The sequence below is a fragment of the Pocillopora damicornis genome, chromosome 4 (genome assembly GCF_964200805.1).
Source record: "Pocillopora damicornis chromosome 4, jaPocDami1.2, whole genome shotgun sequence".
Classification (NCBI taxonomy): Eukaryota; Metazoa; Cnidaria; class Anthozoa; order Scleractinia; family Pocilloporidae; genus Pocillopora; species Pocillopora damicornis.
The window spans coordinates 15,090,661-15,106,112 of record NC_142673.1 but is presented as its reverse complement, the minus strand read 5'-3'; the positions used below and the strand labels follow the sequence as shown (position 1 = coordinate 15,106,112).

The window sequence follows — 15,452 nt, the reverse complement described above, 5'->3', positions numbered from 1 at the left end:
ACATCCACCTATGGTATGACTGTCAACACCACTTCCTGTCAATTCCACTTGCTGGATCAGACAAAAACTAGCAAACCAGGCCAAAAGTGTAAGCCTCTAGTGTTCAATGAGTACATGCTGGATCCAAAACTTTGCCCACTATCCATGTTAAAAGAATACATCCAGAAAACAAAGCCTCTCAGGAACAGTGCAAAAAAGTTATTAATCAGCTTCATGCAACCACACAAAGCAGTGTCCCGAGACACAATCTCAAGGTGGACCAAGGATGTTTTGAAACCTTCTATTATTGATATAACCACCTTCACTGCACATAGTACTAGGGCAGCAACAGCCTCTAAGGCAAATGCCAAGGATGTGCCACTCGACATGATCCTATATGCCATTGGCTGGGCATCTGCACAGACATTCAGTAGGTTTTATAACAAACCAATAGCTAAAGAATATGACATGGTTGCTGCAGTCTTATCCTCATAGACAAAGAGTTACTGTACCTTACCCAGTTCAGGGACTAAACTTTTGTTGATATTTTCATGTTCATGTTACTGTTCGTTTTGTTGGGAGAAATGTGGCGTTATTATCGACGCATTTGCACCTGTGCTATCTTTCAACAATTGTATAAACACAGGGCAACAGGCCCTAATTGGTATTCCCATTGTCATCTGCTAATGACAGAATCTTGTTTCATTAAACAACACAATTTGATTCATTAGTTACTCTGTGGCTGTGTCAGAGCCTTAAAGTCTCATGGGATCTCTATGCCTTCGGTCATGTGATAGAATCGAGAAATTAAATGAGACTTGCTTTAAGTTGAAGTTTGATTGAAATTCTATCACATGACAAAAGGAGGCATAAGAGATCACATGCCCTCCCACTTCCCCTCCCATTTGAGGGCAGCAGCTGCTTGTTTCAGCCAGTTATTCATTTGACACACCCACGATCTTTGAAGAATGACCTGGTGCATGTGCTGTGCTTTCTCATGTGATCTCCTGCCTCCTTTTGTCATGTGATAGAATCTCAATCAAATTTCAACTTAAGGTAAGTCTCGTTTACATGTACACCCGTCAAAACTGCAACAGAACCTGTCAATAAAACATCAGATTGTGCAGTCACAGCAGGCACTGCAAATCAATCAGATATCAACCTCTTGGCACATATTCCATTGTCTTCAGAGACAGAAGGATGCCAATGATGAGATGCTAAGATGCCAAGAAACAGACCCCTGGACAAAAACATATATTTACATCTGAAAAACGGCTCTAAGATGCCAAATTGTTATTCTGCTGAGGCAGATACACTTTACTGACTATGACCATTCCTAGTAAGCTTAAAAGCCAACTTTTCTCACTGTTATAACCCCTATAGCCAGCAGGCAGTAGAAGAAGCAAGGATCAAGTATAAGGGAAACACTTCTCTCAAAAAATATATATGCTAAAGATATCCATCAAGCATCTAATGAAAAGGTGGTGTGGGGTTGATAGTTGTTCAGGATACCAAAGTAACTTTGACATTGACACTAGATGTCCTCGTACCAGTGTGGAGAATAGGTTTGTTTACTCAAGGGAAAGTGGTAAAAATACCAAATACCTCAAAAAGCTCTCCCTTAAAGTGGTGCTTAACTGTGGAGCTTGCTTTCTTAAAACATTTGAGTATGCTAATCTTTGCTTTCATTTAAAACCAAAATTAGTCAAACATAGCTAAATCAGAGTACAGATATTGTAGATTAGATCATTACTTTGTGTCTTCTAATACTTTTGACTTACTTCTTAAAATTTAGTTATTTAGATTTTACTTGTTTTTATTTTCTCCTTTGAATACAGTCTAAATGTCTTATTTTAGACCAGTTCTACTACTCAATTACAAATATGCCTCCACCTGGAACTGAGAAATCTTTCCACAGCAACTTGGTAACAAAGGGCAAAAGAGGGGCTACTTGTTACACAATGGTTGTGTCACTATATGGAGGCCCCTAAGCCAAGGGTGTATAGAGTGTAAGCCTTATGACCACATGGACAAGACTTTTCTTGAATATTGGGCATAATTATTGCCAAGCTAAAGCCTGAATGTTAGACTAAGTGAAGATGACTTACTGTAGAAGCTAGTGCTTACTTGGCAAGAAACAGAATCAAAACGGATTTTTGAATGAGATGGTGTTGCAAAGAATTTAAAAAGAAATTAACATTGGAAGTGATGCATTAAAATTAGGACACATGAACTGATAGTTTCCCCAATAACCAAGGGAGGGAAGTATGACAATATTACAAGCAAAAGAGGTGATGTGAAACAAAGAGAAATCACCTAAAGACACAGCTTTGACTAGGAAAGAAGTCAAACACTATTTTCCCTTTCAAAAGACACCATTTTGTACTAGCACCTATCAGCTCACAAACTATCTCAGCTTATGCCTAGACAGGGCAGATTAGTGCACAACTGGTTGTTCCACAAGAACCTAAACACTTTCATAAAATCAGGTCCAGCTTACCAAGAAGGAAAAGGAACGTTTTGCTTCTTATGCAAGCCACACAAAATTTTCAACACAACACCCTGTGAACAGTTTATGAGATGATCCAGCAACACAAAGATCCTATCGAGTCTGAAATACAGGGACAAGTCTCTACTATTTCATTTCAAAAAAGTGCAGAAAAAGAAACTTGAGATGATCTCATATTTAAGGCATACATTGCAGCATACTGGCTTGTCAAAGAGAAAGTTTGAATTCCAAATTTCTTATCTTTGGCTAATCTGACAACATTATTCAGATAACAATTTCCAGTACTCAGCACAGGGTTCCACTGGGGAACTATTTTTGGTACTAAGCAGCTCTCTTGATGACAACTTGTTGGGGAAGGTACAGAGTGCTAATTACTTTAGTCTCACATGGTAACATATGTATCTTTCCTGTAAACAAAACAGAGAACACTGAAACACATTCCTTGTGGATTAAAAATGTTCTGAAAAACTACACATAGCTAATGTGAAAACCACTGCGACACTCATCACAACTCACAAAAACTAGCTCAGTCAAAAGGTGAAAGGCTGTAGCTCTCTGGTTTCTGACAGTGCGACACTGATAACTGGTCACTAGCGGCATAGCTAGTCATCTAAAGAAAATAATTCTACATGTGCTCTCACTGCACTGCTCGCACCACAAGCTTACACCAAAGTACAACAGCCGCTTTCATCAAAAATTGGCAATGGGTGGGCTTTGACGCAATATATAAAATTATAAATAAAATTATAAGAAATAACCACCAAAATTGAATCCAACTGTTCACCATTCCTTACTGATACCTTTGCAAAGATTCAAAAAGCTCTCAGGCGTTAAAACAATACAGCAGCCATACAGTAACACTATGACCACCATTGTGACCATCAAAATTTCACAATAGCTAAAAGGGAAGAGATGAGAAGCAGAAGCCATTCAAAGTATGAACAGTTTGTTACTTTCACTTAAGTTTTGTCTTCTTAGATACTAAATTTATCTTAAATATATCTCTAAAGAAGCAACTGTGAAATTTCTTCAACAGCAGTTACACAAAGTCAATTATTAAAAAGAAAATTCTGACAGTTTAAAATACTTTATGAGTTTAGTTGTATACATTCATCTAGAGAGGCTTGAGTTACTGATTTTAACACTAAATAAACAACCAGTTACCAATTTAACATATCAGACTACAGAACAATTACGGAAAGTTCCAATGTGTCACTAAACAGTTGACTAGCAAGTTTAAAATATAAATACCTCACATTTTCCTCAACATACATCATGAATGTATCCTAGCTGAAGTATCTGTGCAACTCTAATTGCACCATGACCCAATCTGTTATAGAGCAGTCTACAGACATGTTGCTGGGCAGATATAACTATTCACTATTCAGTTTGATCACTTTTGATCATTTACAATTTTTTTCATAATAGAAAGAGAAAGCAAAACAGAAAGCTAACAAAGACAAGGTTTCTTAGAATAAGGAAGACCATATGGACCATTACCACATGCTCAGCCTATTGGAAGAAATACATCATCCATGACCCATGCTGAACTTTTTTGACAGAGTTGTCAAAACGCAGATCACAAATGAATTACAGCACTGCAAGTACATGTAATCATCAATTCCAACCTCTATGTACAACTAACTTTATGGTAATGGTTTAGCTTTTGCCATCACTGGAAAATCTCTGCAAGCACTATTTCCCTAAGTGCTACCCTATTTTTGTTGCCAAACTTTGCCATCTTCTGAGCAATAATAACTTTTAAGCAACTAGCTTGTAAACTTGATTTAGCCAACTTTTTACAAAATTATAACAGTTAAACATGTAACAAAAGTAATACTAGAATAAGTAAAGGCTATTGTTTAGTTACGATATTATTGTAACCAGATTAAACATATTCTTGTGGCAATTCTCTGTAACCTTACAAGAAGTGACTAACCATTGTTCTGATGTTGTTGTTTAGGGTTTCAAATAGGTTCTCATGATTTAATTGCTCATTCATTTGTCAGATTTCTGAAGATGTCACCAATTTTGATTAGGATTTCTAAAATGGAGTAGTTACTGTCCTTGCAGATTGTGGGCTTCCCATGAAATTGACTGCAAGGTTGTGAGGATTGTTTCCTCAAGTTTTAATATCTTTTCTCAAACGATAAATGAACAGATCAAGAAATCAACTTGTTAGAAAGAATACAGATACATATGGGTGATTCCACGTTGGAGACATTACGTTCAGATACTAAAAATTAACATTTTAAACCCCAATTCAAATGTCAAAATGTTCAACAAGGGTGTTCAAACATATCTCGAAAATACCTTTAGTGTGCCCTTTGTACCTGATAAAAAGATGCTTTAGTGAGCTCTCAAGACCTTGTATGTTCTGTTGCAGCACTCCCTCAGAAAAATTTAATGGTTGCCCTGGATAGCATGGCTGGTGATTTTGTGAAGCCAAGTGTCAGGGCAATGTTGAAAATGTGAGAAGTACTGGAGAAGGTGGATATAAATCTGGATGTTAGTCAATGGCAGTTTGCTGCAAATAAGCCAAATGATCTCTCACAGCAATCTAATAGTTTTGATTGTGGTTTTTTCATTTCCCTTTATACAAGGTGTCTTGTTGGTGAAGGTGTCATACTTTCTGATGAGCAAAGCATCTCTGATTTCAGAAAGCATACGCTACTAGAGCTGCATAGCCAAAGTTTAATTTAGTTCTTTTTGCTTTGAAAAGGGCAGCTACTATGCTGTTGATTATGTCAACTACTACTTCATTGGTAGGGCACTCAGTGCACCTGACACAAGAAACTTTGCAGAGTTCAAATTCCTTCACCGAATCAAAACAACAAATGTGAAAAGATTCAAATGGCCAAACCATGATGACATTGACTGTGTCCATTCCTCTTGCAAATTTTATGGCCCCCTCAACTTAAGAGGCCATGTCCCCTTTGAGATAGTGGACATTAAGTAACTGGAAGTTTTTAAATTAGTTTCCAAGTAAACACTTAGTGGCACTCACTGATAGACTAATTTAAAGTAGCAAAAATATTTAATCACAATGCGATTAAGCAGTGAACATGTTTATGATTTTCATGAACTTTTTTCTAGCCAGCTGTTAGTCGCCGTTTTACTTAAAGGCTATTTTTTTGTGCATTTTTGGTCCCAAATTCTTATTGTTTGATGTGTTCAAAAATTGATGGCACATTAAATTTTTTTAACTACATAAATGAACCCGTTATAAACGTTATCCCAAATGAGAGAACCATGATTTGATGTAATGTGTAATGAACTGGAACAAATCCAGAGGACATAGTAGTTGCAGTCAGTTAATTATTGTCGAATAATCTAATTTTTTTGCAGCAATTGAAGTTTGCTGAACAGTTTTGTTTTTTAGGAAGCAATTGAAGTTTGCTGAACAGTTTTGTTTTTTAGGAAGAACTTTTGAATGTTTTTATTCTATGTATGGTATCTTGATTAAGTTGTTAGAGTGTTTTTAATAGTTTGTAAGTTAAATTCAACCTATTAGGAAATATACCCAGACATCTAAGAAATATTTATTGCTGGTGACAGTGAAGTGACTAAAGACGACATCAAGAGTTTTCCGAAGTTCCCACCAAATTTGGGACCAGAAGAAATCATCCTCATATAATATTTTCTAAAGTTCTCTAAGAGATACATCCCTCACTGAGGTAGAGTCCTTCCTGGTCTCTGCCACAAGTTCACCATGTCTACCTCAGATTGGGCTGGGTGTCATGAACATAGAGCTCAAAAATAGCAAATTTATCTTCTCATTCACATGTTTATTTCCCGTAACATTACAAAGGTCCTTCCCAGACCAAGGTGAACATTCTACTTCACTAAAGGCTATCTGAGAATTAGTGGAAAAGCATTTTCTAGCCTTGTTTAATTTCCATGAGTATTGCAGTAAGATGGATTCCAGCTTTTTGAGATAAAATACAGTTTGTATTAATGCGTTGTATATTTCACTGTAAATCTGTAACCACAATTAGCCATTTCCCTGACATTGCTGTTTAGGGCTTCAAACAAGTTGTAATGATTTTATTGCTCATTCACTTGTTAGGTTTCTGAAGATGTCACCAATCCTGATTATGAGAGTAGAAGAAGTAGTTAGTGTCCTTCCAGACGGTTGGCTTCCTACGAAATTGACAGTGAGCATTGCAAGGATTGTCTCCTTCAGGTTTAGTTTCTTTTCAGAAAAGATTACCAAACAAATCAAGAAACCACATTCTTAAATTAATGAACAACAAGTTGGAGTCCTTCCTAGTCTTTGCCACTAGTTCAACACGTGTACCCCAGTTTTGGCTCAGTTTTGTCAAGATGAATTCCAACAATACAGAACCCATCCTTCTCACCCACAATTTCCTTTTGTATAACATTACAAAGGTCCATCCCAGACCAAGGTAAATTTTCCTCTTTAATTACAGCTTTGGGTGAGAAAATGGAATAGCCTTTTCTAGCCTTGTTTAGTTTCCACAGTAGGTATTGCTGTTTGGTGGATTCCAGCTTTTGCAGATAACAATGCAGTTTATTTTGTTTTAATGTTTATATTCTCATTTATTTATTTATTTTAAGTTGTAATTAAGGTAATATGCACTGTAATGTAATATACAATGTATGTACATCTTGTACTTTTATTTTCAGGGCTTATTTTAATTTGTATTTTATATTACTATACGTACTTTGTTATACTTACCCTATTTCAGAAGGCTCCCATTCAATTCAAGCTTGCTGCTGAACCCTTTGTACTTTACATTGCTAGACATATTTTGTATATTTAAATTATTCTTTGCAGGCTCCCATTCAATCCACCTTGCCAGCTTGGATAAATGCTTCTAATAAATTAATATAATATAAAAATTTTCACTTTCAACTTGTAAACATTATCAACTCAAAATTGTATTTAAAGAATCAGATTTGTTAAAAAATGTTAACCTTTTGTTGGCTTTGTTTTTTGTCATTATTAATTATACTATATATATATTTATAGATCCATTTCATAATGGAGACCCCAAGGAAGTTAGTTGGAACAACACTTTGAAGAGGTTAAACCGCTCTCCATGCAGGCCTTCAAGCACTGAAGCAAAGCAGAACCCTCAACAACAACAACAACAAAAAAAGATAAAAAAAGAGAAGTTTGGAATAATCGAGCAACTTTTTAAACAACCCTTTGCCTCCCATAGAATTCCCATAGAAGTTTTTAATGTATTTAGGAAAGAATAATTTGACTTCACATTTGGTCTATGGTAGGCAGAGAATTTGACAGGAAAAAGAACTGTCATGCTTCTTTCTAATGTTTCACCACCTTTAACAGTTGCAACTGAGGACAATGCCATGTGGTTAACACATGAAAATTACAGTGGTACAGGTAAGAGTATGTCTGTTTACCAGAAATGTCGCTGATCAGACAAGTGTTTAACTCCAATTCCATAGCATGAGCTGAATAGGAATATTCTAGGATGAGAAGCCCCAATATTCATATTGATTTACACATCTATGTAACTGCTATGTCTACAAACTGCAGGTTGACCATCCAACCTTCCAGATGACAATTATCAGAGACATTGTTTCTAACAAGAGTAACAAAAAAGTACCCTGAAACAAAATATTACAAACAATGTGTTTACACATCATTTGAATTTTCTTACTCTTGTATTTTTTTTTTATATATGCCATAACCAATCAGATCCTATGGCAGCCTAGTTATTTTTAAGAAATATCTCTGAGTATTTCTTTTTAGGAAAGCATCCAGTGCTAATTTATAATACTTGATGTAATGCAAAGCAATTTTGAATATATGCATAGTTTTAAAAGCTTTATAAATATTTCTTATTACAATTATAAAATATTCTTGATAAATTCAACTTTAATTTTTTAAATGTTAATTCACTTTGATTCTGGCTATCTGCAGCCAGACACTTCTTTCAATGAAGCAGTTTCCAAAGCTCTCATTTTAATTGTAATTTGCCAAAAGATTGGCCATTATTTTCCCCTTTCTTGTTCCTTACTAAGTTAAACGCAGAGTTCATAGGATGAGAAGTTGATAAATATTCACATGTGACAATTATTAGCTGCTGCACACCCAAGTAGACACATTTGTAACAAGTCATTTCCATGGGTCATGAACATGATCTTATTATGAAATCAGTGTTGGATTAACCACTGACAGTTCTCAAGACCTGTGAATTTATCATCTCATGAAATTTCTGGGCTTTGGCATACCTCTGTTAGGATTTCACTGAGTACTAATTGCCCATGAATTTAGCTATCCCAAAACATATATATTCATGGCACATAAAATAATGTTTGATCGTAATTCATGTGGTATGGAATTCATAATGGTGAGTTTCAAGGAAAGTCAATGTACAATTTAGAACCGATCTGACACTTGCATAATCTCAAATTACCATCACGTTGTTGTAAATAAAGCAGCTAGGAGGTTAACATTTGCTTTATTGAATAAAAGTCACCTGTGATAACATCTGTAGCAGATTAAGATTGTTTGATACCTTATACTGAATGTTAGGATATGAATTTGGCGTTGTAAGAAGTGTTTGAGATTTCCAAAGAGGAATAGGAGTCAGACCATGTGAAACACATGCAGTATGTTAGTGGGGACAAATTTCTCATCCCTGTTGGACCTAACCATTCAAACAGTTAGAAATGTTAAAGGGAAATGGCTAAGAGCAAGTTACTGCGCCAAAAGGAAATGGTTAGAAGGTGCATTAACTTCAACAAAAATCTTTTGAAATAGCATGGAAGTGGTGAAAAACTGATTGGGCTTAATTGAAAAATTGAGGCCATGCTCAAAAAACTTGAACAAGCCAGTGCAGAATATGACTCATTTCTGGAATTTAGAGGACTATAGAAACAATTGAAGCTAACTGAAAAGGCCATTGAGAGGGCAAATGTATGCCTTAAAAACATTGAAATCATGATCAACAAAAGAGTAAAGGAACTGTTTCAGAGCCCTGTTGTGATTATGCAACCTTGCTAAAATCTGAGTCAGTAAGCCGTCACAGTTCATTCTTGCACATGAGTGGAAATGAGAAATGCCCTTGTATGACGAAGTTGAAAGTCAAAAAAAAGGAAAGAGAGAAGCTCTTGGATGCAAGAAGAGGAGCCTATAAGCCTATAAGAGAACTATGAAGATTAAAGATTAAGATTGGCAGCACAGCTTGAGATGTCAAATGAGGATGGAGGAAATCCAGAGATCCACTTGAGAAATTTGAGAATACTGATGTTGAAACTACCTATCATTATATTAAATTTAAAGGATCAGAAAATGCAGGCATTTGCAATAATCCAGATGACCTTTTACCTCAGCTAAATTTTAAGCTGCCACCCCGATTACATTGTCCAACACAATACATTTCAACATGAACCCTCAGTTGAGGATGAAATGACCACAGTTAACACAAAGCTCTAATTCTACACTCGGTTCAGAATGGTAAAATGACATGAAAGGCAAATATCTTAATAGATTAGGGATCTTCTCTGTCCTACATCACTACACAGTTAGCCAAGGAGAAGAAAAGAAAATTAAACCACAACAAATAAAAGCAATAAGTCAGGGTGACACAAAGGCAAAAGACGTTCTCAAAAGCGAACAAGTATGCAGCAAGCATTTTGTCTTTGGAGGGCCATCTCCTTACTTGGAAAAGCACAATGTAGATTCAGTGCCAACTTTAGAGCTTGGAAAGAAAAGCTATGGCTGTGAGATAGACTATGAAGCGAGTGCAAAGAGGAAAGAAAGAGCAAAGAGAAGAGAGAAACATGCCATTGAGCAACAAGAACTTGAAGCAGCAGAGAAACGTCAGAAACTCAATAAAAGCAGTTTTCCTGTGGCCCAGATTGACTTTAATCAGCCAAGCACCTCCACAGAAGAAGAAAAAACTGGAAACAAAGATGCCTTTTCTGATGATCTTACATGTGATGAAGGCAGTGAGTCTGATGAAATCAGAACAAAAATTATGAGAGATCCCAAGTGCCAAGCAGGAATGGAATGTCAAACCACCGAATTAGAATACCTGTTCCAAAAAAGCACATATCGGACACCTGATGAAGATTTCTTTGACTCTGATGAGAAGGTTTGCCTTTATACTGGTCTACCATCCTTGGAAGTGCTAATGGTTGTGTTTGACCATGTAGCTTCACATGTGAAAAGACAAACTCAGTCACTTGATAGGTTCCAAGAGTTTATTATTGTACTCATGAAATTTAGGCTTAATGTACCATTAAAGGATCTTGCCTACCATTTTGTTGTATTGATTTCAACCATTTCAAGAATATTTTTCCATTCGATTTTGGTAATGGACAAGAGATTGTTTCCCTTTGTTTACTGGCCAGACAGGCATCAACTTTGGAAGACCATGCCCCAGTGTTTCCAGTATGCCTTTGGCAAGAAAACAACTGTTGTCATTGACAGTTTTGAGGTGTTCATTGAAAGGCCACCAAACTTCCTTGCTAGAGCAAACTTTTTCTAGTTAAAAACACCACAACACTATGATTCTTGTTGGAATAACCCCACAAGGAACAATTTCTTTTGTTTTGGAAGCCTAGGGAGGTCGTGTCTCTGACAAATTTGTAACTGAGAACTGTGGTTTCCTGGAAAAGCTTCTTCCAGGAGATATGGTGATGCTCAGACAGAAATTTACAATTCTGGAGGGTACACTGCCAACTGACTATCTGATATCTAATCATGAAAACTGCAATCGCCACACTCCAATGGTGGTTCACATGATAAGAGTTTGTGCAGCTCTTGTTAACTTCTGTCCTCCCTTTGCATCATTTGATTAGGCAAACCTCCCATTACAAATAGTTGTGTTGTGTATGATTGAAGATAAATTTAGAAACAAAGACACATGGAACTCTCCAGAAATGAGGATATTCCAATAAATATTTTTAATATACTATACCATTTGTTTAATTTTTAAAACTTGGATGCTACAGTGCAATACAAAAAATGGTGAACTGAAATATGCCTGAAATGTTACTGTGAACATTGCTTATTGCTTCTTCATCAAATTGTGTTATATCCAGAATACCCTAATAAGGTTAGTGCTAATTGAACAAGACCCACATGCCTTATTTTGGTGTTAAGGTGTTCACATACATTGTACTGTAAATAGTGAAATAATATTGCATCTGATGACTGAGGAATTCTCCATGAGGGTGTCAACAATATACCTCAAACCCTTTGTCATTCTTTAAAAAAAAAAATGAAACGCCTTATGTATTGCTCTTGAAAATAGCTTTCTAGGCCCTCTGCATAGTTCAAAAGCATGGGTATCCTAAGAAGAATATTCTCTTGCGATTCTGGATTTTTTTCACTCAAAGTACCCATAGAACAACGTATTTGAAAGAGGGCACTATAGAGATGGCACTATATTTGCATGAAATTTCACACTTAAGATGAGCACCAACATGGCAGATGCCTAATTTGCATAACTGTATGACGTCAGCTTCAAACCAAGAATAGGACATACCTCCAACCATTATATTTGCTGGACAATCACCCCCACTCCCTTCAAGTCTGGGCCTTGCTGTCAGCAGTCTAGAGCAGGTCTGTAAAAGGCTACTTAAGTTTGATAGGAGGAAACTTTGTGCAGACAATCTTGCTGACCGTATTTGTAACCTTCTTCAGAAGTAATTGCTAGCCAGAAACAAAATTTGTCTTTTTACTCAAATAACCCCACTCTATCTTAATTAGCAATGAACAATGACTTTTTCATGCATTTCATTTTGGAAAGTATCCCAAGAATTTATTTAAACAAATCATGGCTGATAAATACTTACGTACCCCCCTCTAAAAACAATAGCAAAATCACTTGTTTATTGAGTTACCTTCAATGCTGCTCCTTTTAGAGTGCTTTCATGGTTAACTGATGATAGCCTTCCATGATTTAACTATTGAAAAACAGATGTGTGAAGAAATTATGGTGAAGGTCCACTTTGCAGAATTGACACAACCATCAGCTCAGCGGCAAAGCAGCAATCCTTTTGATTTAATATCACCATAGAATCAGTTGTTTTACCAACAGAGAAAAGAGCTCTTTCAACACAGTCCAAAATTTCTGTAAAGGAAACACAAAACATGTTAGGATATTGTCATCACATTGTCCATGGAGCTCATCAAGTTATGGTGTGAAAATATTTTCTAATATAAGGTAAAGCCCATTTACATCAGAAAAAAGATAAAAATCAAACCGTTTAAAAAGTGTTCTGCTAATGAAACATCTAACCTCTTCACATCCCTACCCCTAGATTAATGTGCCAAATCTGATTTTGGAAAAATCCCAACGACATATTCATGAAATACTCTACATCCATAGATTAGCCTACATGTGTTTTGTCTGGGAATTATCCCTAAATACTGCAAAGAGACCATCACATACACAACCAGCACTGTTAAGGTATAGAGAAAATCTTTCATTCCAAGATCCTTTTTACAAATTCTCCTTAAACTTAAGACATCCTACATGTGTTTTGTAAAAGAATTATCCCTACATGTGAATACTGCAAATTAAGCATTACAAACTTTCAGACACCAGTAGGGTACTGTATAGAGAAGGAGAGGAGATCTTTTTTCACAAAATCTCCATAAATTTCAGTCACCTGACAACCAATTGTTTAGGTTCATAATTACTTAATCAAGGGCACAAAAAGGCTTACCTGTGAAGCAGTCTCTCCTTGCTCCCCATTGTCTATTGTCAGTTCACCATTGAATACAATTTTAACATGGTCATTTGCACCTCCTTGCTGATTTTATTGAGTCTGTTAAACATCTTTCCACATGTGCCTCTGTCTGATGTTCATTCTGACTGGTTCTTTAAGACTCACATTGTTGAGCAACCCATGGAAGATATTCTGGATCCTTTCCTTAGTCTTGGGCTGAGTAACCTGTAGGGTTGGATCTATGATGCAAACTTCACTTCCTCCATCCACACAATCTGAATTTTGTTCCTTTTCATCACTTGGTATATTGTTCACCTGAATATAACAGCATGTATCTGCTTGTTCTGCTATGGTAATTACAGGAAAAAAGAGAAAGTAATATGTGGGACACTCCACATCATTGTTGCCAAGGATGATCTCAACTGTATGTAATACTGAATCTTTACTTGCAGGGTCTGTTCTGGACACCTGTTCCTTATCATTTTTCTGTGTTTTGCCATCATTTCAACCAGGATGATCTTCCCACTCATTGTAACTTTTTTAAACACGATTGGTAACTCAGAGAACAAAAAGTCACTTTACTGGCAACAAAAACATATTGAACTGGTTGTACAATTTACTTATATCTTCTCTATGTTTTTCAAACCCCCTGTTGTGCCAGGTGAATTCATCACTTCCGTCTGGTCAGGGAAGAGCAGAATAAAGTCTTAACCTTTATGTATCCTTTTTCATGATAAGTGTGTTTTGTTAGAGCTTCATTGTGAATCACATCAGCAGTGCCTGTTGACTTTTCATTCACAGGTAACATTTTTCCTTGGCATCACTTCAGGTTCAAGCTCCTGAACAAGCAATTAAAATATGGTAATGAATATTGGTGCATCTTTGTAGGTATAAACAACTTCACAAAAGAAATGTCCAGAGACAAGCTTAGCCCTTACATCCTAAAATCTGTTGCTTAATTTCCATCCACACTGTTCTCTACACATTTCTTTCTTTTCTGTGTGATGCAGGTGTGATATTATAAGGAGAAATTACATGTAGATGCTGACACTTTTAGGGGTTAAAGGAACTGCACATACCAAAAAGTGATAAAGCAAAAAATAAATGTACTGTAGGTTAGTTCATTGTCTGTATATTTTCAATACATATGACAGGAAACATTCAGAGCAATTTAAATGTTTCTTCACTCTAACTTGTTCTCTCTTCTCTATTGTTTGAATGTGTGCAACTGTTCTAATAACTTGCAACAAACAACAGAAACAAAAAATCAGCATGGATGCCATGTTATTTCTTAAGTGAATAAATGCATTCTGATGATGATTTCCTTTTAATCACAAGTTGTCAAAAAGAACCCAAGAATCAAAAGGAGCTGCTTCTACAGAGATCTTTCACAACACAGACAATCTTATCACAATTCACTAATGCTACAAATCCCTTCAATCAGCCACTCTTTTGTTCACCTAATAACATACATTTCAAATAATTGTCATTGTTGTTGGCTATATTGGCACCTACCTTTGGTGTTTGTTACGCAAGATCTCCTGGTTCAGTACTGTTATTATTCCAGTTGCTGTAGACTGTTATTGTGATCTTTGAGGTATTGATATTTTAAAGATTCATTCTGATGTTCAGTGATATTTTTGGTGTTGATATTGACCATAAACCTGTGCTGTCTGAATGCCCACATTCATCACTAAAATGGCAAAGAGCAAAGATCACATGTCGGCATATCTGATCACTACATTATGCTTATTAATTGAAGCAATTCCTTTACCCTTACCTAAAAAAATTAATAATGAAATAGTTCAGAGTTTCCTGCTCAAGAAATATATGCATAGTAATAATGTTATACATGCACACCGGAGAAAATGGTTGGAACAGAGGAATTAGGAGTTATGATTTTTCTCTACCTCTCCCTATTCTCTTGAGTTCTTCAATTAAATCTGTGATGTCAAACCATGTTACTATCAGCAGTGCTAAGCCATGTAAACAGAGTGAAATAATCATTACCTTTGCCATCTTGAGGCTATTGTCCTGTAGGGATCCTTTGATGTTGATTTGGCTACAGCATTAAGCAAAATCAAAACCTCCATTTTTAGTCTTCCTCAGCCACCTCTCCCACCAGTGGTGCTGACAGAGAAAGTCACATATGTATGGTGTCCGTTTGTAGTACACTGGATTTGAGAAAGCATACAAAGGTGCCATTTATTTAGAATTTGTGTGACATTTCCTTTCATTTTGACATCCAATAGAAGAAAACATTTATCACATATTTACTAGC

The 15,452-nt window shown here is 36.1% G+C and overlaps 1 protein-coding gene and 1 long non-coding RNA gene across 6 annotated transcripts in view; one reads left to right on the top strand and one right to left on the bottom strand.

Moving 5' to 3' along the window:
• LOC113675676 (uncharacterized) overlaps nucleotides 1–15,452 on the bottom strand; it is a 48,791-nt gene that overhangs the window by 32,154 nt on the left and 1,185 nt on the right. For 2 of the 5 annotated variants that reach the window (XR_016185590.1, XR_016185589.1), the window contains exons 2-6: nucleotides 15,182–15,345; nucleotides 14,687–14,864; nucleotides 13,884–14,010; nucleotides 13,169–13,518; nucleotides 12,341–12,570 (exon numbers count right to left, since the gene is read on the bottom strand). This is a non-coding gene — a long non-coding RNA (uncharacterized LOC113675676). Of the gene's footprint in view, nucleotides 1–10,798; nucleotides 12,571–13,168; nucleotides 13,519–13,883; nucleotides 14,011–14,686; nucleotides 14,865–15,181; nucleotides 15,346–15,452 lie in introns of those variants that run through there. The other 3 variants (XR_016185588.1, XR_016185587.1, XR_003446628.2) reach the window with 2 other exon arrangements.
• Nucleotides 8,156–10,980, top strand: LOC149046946 (uncharacterized). Its single transcript, XM_089202922.1, has one exon. It carries the CDS (start codon nucleotides 9,955–9,957, stop codon nucleotides 10,978–10,980), a length of 1,026 nt encoding a protein of 341 aa, XP_089059048.1. The 5' UTR covers nucleotides 8,156–9,954.

Excerpts from the sequence above, each read along its gene's own strand:
- LOC149046946 (XM_089202922.1), top strand. The coding sequence starts at position 9,955 with ATGAAAGGCAAATATCTTAATAGATTAGGGATCTTCTCTGTCCTACAT.